The following is a 6,884-nucleotide window of genomic DNA, read 5'->3' on the forward strand; positions in this document are numbered from 1 at the left end:
AACCACGAGTAAATATCATGTAGTTAGTTCCCCCCTCTGGCAACTGGTGTACACTATGTAAGACGCCATATTGTTCCTTGTCGTTATTGAAATATAGTACGTCACACCGTTATTATCTTGTTCTTGAAGGGCCTCCGGTTATGGTGCAAGTGGAATTCAAAGTAGTGTCCATAGGAGAAATAAAAGAGGCGGAAATGGTAATGTATATTGAATAAGCGAGTCAGCGGAACGTGTCGCTTCTTGATAGAGATGTTCAGTCTGCACGCAAAAGAAGAAATCGGAAGATCTTGACCTCCGACTGGCAAATATGTTTCGGTTTAATTTTAGAATTGATCGCGACGGAATAGGAGATGCAAAAGTGTTGGTTGTTAGAAAATGTCAAAGATAGCAGAGCGCTTAATCGTCGATATAAATGACATATGTCAATATCACCCTTTTTCCTAGGTAAAGCCCTGCAACGCAAAAAATATTTATTTTGTCTTAATGTTGTTGAATTTATATTTTTTATTGTATTTTTTTTTCTAAATAGACTTCACGTTGCGAGACTTTGGCTGCTAAAAAGCGCAGACTGTTGACTTTCTGAACTTGACAACAAACTGTCAATAAGACTTATCAAGACTCAATTGCGTTCTGGGCTAATCTTGCTGCTCTCCTTTTAAGGTGTACTCCATGGACATCTTTTTCCGTCAGTGGTGGTACGATCCACGATTCGCTCACAACTTCAGCAAACCCTTCACCATGGCCGCGGACGCCACGCAGCTATTTTGGACCCCGGACACTTACTTTTGGAATGTCAAGAATGCAAAGTACCACAGGGTGACCAGGGAAAACATGAGAGTCATGATCAACCCTGATGGCAAAATATACTTTAGTACAAGGTAAGGCAAAACGCAATACCCAAACAGACTTTTAACCCGTTACTCAAACAGACTTTTAAACCGTCACACAAACAGGCCTTTTAACCGTTACACAAACAGGCCTTTTAACCGTCACACAAACAGACTTTTAACCGTCACACAAACAGGCCTTTAAACCGTTACACAAACAGACTGTCAACCCGTTACACAAACTGACTGTCAATCTGTTAAATAAAAACTGAATTTTAACCTGTTGGGCAAACAGACTTTCAACCCTTTCAAATGATATGGATTAAATGTTTCTTCAAATCTGCTTAGAGGGTTTTTTATTTTATTTCTTGCTGTCAAGAAGACCAAGGGGCTAGTCTGTTGGAAAATCATTGAAAGTCTCGTTCGTGGAGACGGCCTGATTTACTTATTTGTTGGAGTACCTTTGGACTCTCGTTCGTGGAGACAGCCTGATTTACTTATTTGTTGGAGTACCCTTGGACTGTAATCTCTTCATCCAATCCATCTTATTCCACCCAATGGTGTTATCTCTATTGCGAAGAATTCAGATATTTATCACAATTCTTGCAGGATAACAATAACAGCACAATGCGATATGGACTTACGGTTATACCCCATGGATATTCAATACTGCCCCCTTATCATAGAGAGCTGTGAGTACATTTAATTTTAATTCCATAGAAAATATATTTGATTTGAAATGCTGAGACCACGGGCTTTAGGATAATAACGACACGCTGTGTAACCGCCGCCACCACCTGGTAAATGAGTAACTCGACCCCCAGCGGCGCGTTTTTTCTCTTCCCTACTATAAAATAATTATTAGTTATTTTATAAGAATCTTTTTAACGCTGTTTATATTTCCACATCTTAAGATTAAAGATATCTGTAGTTAGCTTATCGGTACACCCTTTCTCTCGTAGATGCCCATACTCGTTCTGACGTAGACTACACGTGGAAAGGAGGCGATGACCAGGGCGTGGAGATAGTGTCCAAAGAAATGGCTCAGTTTGAATTCATAGGAGCAAATACCTACACAAAGGCACAGACGAATAGCAAAGGTAGAAAGGAATGAAATACTAGCTAATGAACCTGCGGCAACGCTATGAGTTTCAAAAAGTACTCCAATTTATTCATTGGAAGTGCTATCCCTTAGGATATCTTCACCACAAAAAAATACTTGCATAATATCACTACTATATCAAAACATTTAAGCTTAACCTAAAACAATATCACATTGGGTTATGTGGAACAGAGTGTTATAGATTCCAATAGTAAAAAGCAAAGTCCAAATGGTATTAATGGTCCCTACTGTTAGAACAATCTCTATCACCTTTTTCTTGTCGACAGGGTCTTTCGCAAGTTTGCGAGCTGAATTTACATTCAAGCGACGCGTGGCGTATTTTATCACGGCCACGTATATGCCCGCAATGATCCTAGTCATCCTTTCTTGGTGCACTTTCTGGATCCACAGAAACGCGGTGCCGGCACGAGTCACCCTAAGGTAAGATACCCTTATAAGATACCCTCGTCCCGTCTCCACAACTCGACACCCCTTTAATCCTCCCATTCCTTATACCCTCATCCCGTCTTCTCAACTAGGCCTCCCTTTAACCCTCCCATCCCTTAAGATACCCTCATTCCGTCACCTCGACTTGGCCTCTCGTTAACCCTCCCATCCCTTAAGATAACCTCATCCCGTCTCCTCAACTTGGCCCCCCCTTTAACCCTCTCATTCCTTAAGATACCTTCATTCCGTCTCCTCAACTCGGTCTCCCTTTAAGATAGATAGATAGTTATTTTTTTGGGCAATATTAAAAATAGCAGCCAAAGGCTGAATTGCATAATATTTGACAATAAATAAGAGATAAAAATGAATAAATATATATGAAATGAGGACCTATTTACAAGTATTGGGGAATAATAAAACTGATCTAAAATTTAAAAATCGACTATTTACATAAGATCTGCCTTGCAGCACATTGCCGGGATGAACGAGTTCTTATACCTATTTGTACAATAGCGCGGGTGGTCGAATTGACGCTTTTTCCGGGTGTTATACAAGCCCAGGTGTTTGGGGGGCAGTAGAGATCTAAGCTTGTGATCATCGTTATTCAAACGAATAACGAGTCATTGAAAACTTTGATACAGCTTTCTGAGCGTCTCTCACTTAAGCTGTTCAGATCAAAGTTCGCCAGACACTCTTGATAGGAGAGATCAGGAGCTATAATGCAGGACACGCTCAATGTCATCAGATAGACATTTTGGAAGAGCGTTGTGGTAGACATTTGAACAGTATTCTAGTACAGGTCTAATCATGGTACAATATATATTGACAATATCGCTAGAATTCAGACCAGCCCTTTTAAGAAGGACTAAGAAATACAATCTCTTATTCGCTTTTTTAATACTCTCAGTTACGTGATTGTTCCAAGTGAGATCATCAGATAGAGTAACCCCTAAGATTTTAGCAGATTTGACTACAGGCAGTTCCTTTCCATTAACGGTGACCGGCCCGAAAACATGTTTGTTTTTCTCAAAATCAATCGTCATGACCTTACACTTGTCAGCATTCAGTTCCATATTCTGTTGGTTCGACCAATCAGCCACGACTTGAACTGCGGATTGCACGTCTCGCGGCACGACGTTGGCAACGGTTGTATCGTCGACGTACTTCCAGGTCTTAGTTCCAGGAACCCTTAGGTCATTTATCATAAGGATAAATAACAAGGGGCCTAATTTATGTCCCTTGTGGAACTCCAGCGGGGACAGGACCCCACTCAGACAGGCAGTCTGATGATATCTTGACGCGTTGTTGTCTATCCGTTAAGAAATCCACCACCCAGAGTGCAACAGCCCGTGGGATGTCCAGCTCAAAGATCTTGCGTACAAGTAGATTGTGGTCGATAAGGTCAAAGGCTTTCCGGTAGTCGAAAAGCACTACTCTTACAGCGGCACCGGTGCCGTCAGTGGCTTGGGCCCAATGGTGGATCATGGAGGTGAGAGCGTCAAGGGTTGACGACTTTGGAATGCCGCCATATTGGTCGGGGTCTATTTTAACCAAAACGGCTGTGGAGTGATGTGGCGACTGACAATGAAACCTTCAGCAAGTTTGGACAGCGTAGGCGTCAAAGAGATGGGGCGAAGATGTTCAGCGATGTTACGGGTTTCTCCTCAGGGACGGGAACTACGTCAGTTAACCCTCGCATTCCTTTAAGATACCCTCATCCCGTCTCCTCAACTCGGCCTCCCTTTAGCCCTCCCATTCCTTAAGATACCCTCATCCCGTCTCCTCAACTCGGCCCCCCTTTAACCCTCCCATTCCTTTAGATACCCTCACCCCGTCTCATCAACTTGGCCTCTCATTAACCCTCCCATTCCTCAAGAAACCCTCATCCCGTCTACTCAACTCGGCCTCATTTAAACCCTCCCATTCCTTAAGATACCCTCGTCCTGTCTCCTCAACTTGACCTCTCATTAACCCCAGCGTACCAACCTTCTCCCTCTCTGTTCTTACCTGACCTCCTTTTGCCACTGTCATCAAGTGCACATTCGCAGGAACACCTCGACAAGAGTCGCATTACTGATGTCCGTTTTTAAAGGTTCAACATTAACATATCTTCTGTCTCACCATTTCAGCATCACGACCATCTTAACGACCATCTTGTTGACGAGCAGTACGAATGGCAGCATGCCTAAGGTCAGCTACTCCAAGGCGATAGACTACTTCCTGATGACTTCTCTAGGCTTCATCTTCATGTCCCTGCTCGAGTACATCCTCGTGCTTAACACTCATCCAAACTTCTGGAAGGAAAAGGACAATGTGGATGCTGAGATTGGGCTCAACTCGGTGGGCAAGAAGCTTTCTCCAGGAAAGGTGAATGATTTAGCTTTGCAGGGATGATTTACCCAATTCAGGCGTGTACGTAGGGGTGCTCGCACTTATATTCCTCTTTGGCCGCCAAAAATTTGGTCATTTTCTACTGTAGGATCAAATCTTTTTTTCATTTGAGCCTATGAATAAACACCTCCCTTTCGCCTGGGTACGGATCCTGGGTACGCGCGTAAGGGTGTAGTCCCTTTAGGAGAGTGGATTGTACGTTTAGGTTAGATCATTCATTATATTGCTAATAGGTTGTTAACATTATAGGGTATAGATTAGGATCCGAGCTAGGGTGAGGTTTAAAAAAGGGTAGGTGAGGTCATGAATATTTCTGAGAGGTACATTAGGTTTTGGCTAAGGTAAGGCTTTGTAAGGCATACTGCTGATGGTTAGTTGATCAACGAACCCTTAATGTGTTTCAGGATGCATCACCCGAAGTAATCGTCACCATGATGGACAAGAAGGGCGAGGAGAGCTCGTGCAAGCCGTGCTCGGTACAAACATGCATCGCCCCTCCTCCACCCAAACCCAAGAAGCCTAACGACTTGCCATATTTGGACGTGCACTGGATCGACCGCACCGCGCGGGTAATTTTTCCCATCGTCTACTTCATCTTCGTTATTGCTTACTGGATCTACTACATCAACCATCCCAAGACGGACTTCGAACTCTTTTGAGCTTTTCTAGAGATTTCTAGACTCTTCAAGACTAAGGTTGCGCCCGCGACTTTTAACTACGCCCAGGACTTCAAGGCAACTGGACTTAGGACTTATTATGTAGAGCGAATGAAATTCGCTGACTTTCTGCATTTGAATAATTTATTACTTTGACAAGGATATACGCGCAAACCTTGAAATATTACTTGTAGAGCTCAGCACAGAATAACGCCTTTGACGCATTTGGAATGAGCCAAAAGAAGAAGACTGATATTTTGATTTCCATTTTGACCGCAAGGACTGGAAAGATTTGATGACAATTTATGGTGTTAAAGAAACATATTGATTAAGAGGAATGTCTTGATTTGGAAGTTGGGTAGAGCTGGTTAAGTAAACCCTTTATACTGTGTCAAAACCGCAAGTAGCTTCCTATTGGTCAAATAGCTAGACAGTTGGCTCACGCAACATTAATCACCTTATCTGGTGTTCAACGTTGCCTAGCCTAACAATATATGTATGATCTCGTATTTTATAGCTAGTATATTATTTGTATGTCTATGTGTTCAACTTAAAGGGGTATATGTATTAAGAAAACTAAACAACAGACTGTCTAATCTACTTATCACCAGGGGCGTACGCAGCCTACAGGCCTGCAGTCACTGGACTCCAAAAATATTTTGGCGATCTTATTGGCATAACGAGGGCAACAAATCAAATGTTTACTTATTCATTTTTATGTACGTAGTTTTATATATATGATGAGGATAAAAACTATAATTTTCTTAATTATGGTGGTCTACAGATGATTTCCAAACATATTGTTATGTCGTTCAGTGCCACGCGACGACTGAAGTCCTATTTCAGTTCGAGGATGACAGAGGATCGTGTAATATTCTCAAAAGTCTGATGCATTGACGCCAATTTCAAACCCAAAAGCGGGAGCTATGAAATCTTCACGGGGATGCTGGATAAGGGGCTACGCCCTCATTCAGTTTCTGAATGCTTTGACTGCAACTTGTTAAAATCCTGCGTACGCCCCTAATCACATGCTTCTGCTGTTACTGCGAACGTCAAATTAATAAACAGTGGTACACTATCTACTAACACTAATCGACACGATTGGAATTTCGATTGAATATTTCTAGTTGAGAGATCTAGCTTATTTATTATTTTTCATGGATTTTAAAGAAAACAACTTTTTTAGAATAATAGAATTTTTCTCACCTTGCTATATATTTTAATAAGTTACCAGCTAGTAATCAAACATTGAACGAACATGGGCTACGAGGGTATTGATAGCTGCGCTTAGCTAGCTCAACGCATCAAAGGGGATTATTTTTCATCCTTGGATTGGTGTTATATGAATAGTTCATCCTTTAACTGAGACAGTTATACGAAGAAAGTGTAATAAACGAGTTTGCAAAATGAAGTCTTTGTAGTGAAGTAATTATCTTAGTGTTACGGTGTGTTTGAAAGGTC

The 6,884-nt window shown here is 41.9% G+C and overlaps 1 protein-coding gene across 5 annotated transcripts in view; it reads left to right on the plus strand.

The window, feature by feature from the left end:
* The window catches only part of LOC5515006 (gamma-aminobutyric acid receptor subunit beta-2), a 15,265-nt gene extending 9,256 nt beyond the window's left edge, over window positions 1–6,009 (plus strand). For all 5 annotated transcript variants that reach the window (XM_032384653.2, XM_032384651.2, XM_001635162.3 and 2 more), the window contains exons 4-10: window positions 130–197; window positions 661–878; window positions 1,437–1,519; window positions 1,790–1,927; window positions 2,217–2,370; window positions 4,506–4,743; window positions 5,172–6,009. In XM_032384653.2, the coding sequence (XP_032240544.1) occupies window positions 130–197; window positions 661–878; window positions 1,437–1,519; window positions 1,790–1,927; window positions 2,217–2,370; window positions 4,506–4,743; window positions 5,172–5,426 (1,154 nt within the window). In that variant the 3' untranslated portion in view covers window positions 5,427–6,009. The remainder of the gene's footprint in view (window positions 1–129; window positions 198–660; window positions 879–1,436; window positions 1,520–1,789; window positions 1,928–2,216; window positions 2,371–4,505; window positions 4,744–5,171) is intronic.
* The last annotated feature ends 875 nt before the right edge of the window (window positions 6,010–6,884 follow it).

Source organism: Nematostella vectensis, chromosome 6 (assembly GCF_932526225.1).
Source record: "Nematostella vectensis chromosome 6, jaNemVect1.1, whole genome shotgun sequence".
NCBI classification, from domain to species: Eukaryota; Metazoa; Cnidaria; class Anthozoa; order Actiniaria; family Edwardsiidae; genus Nematostella; species Nematostella vectensis.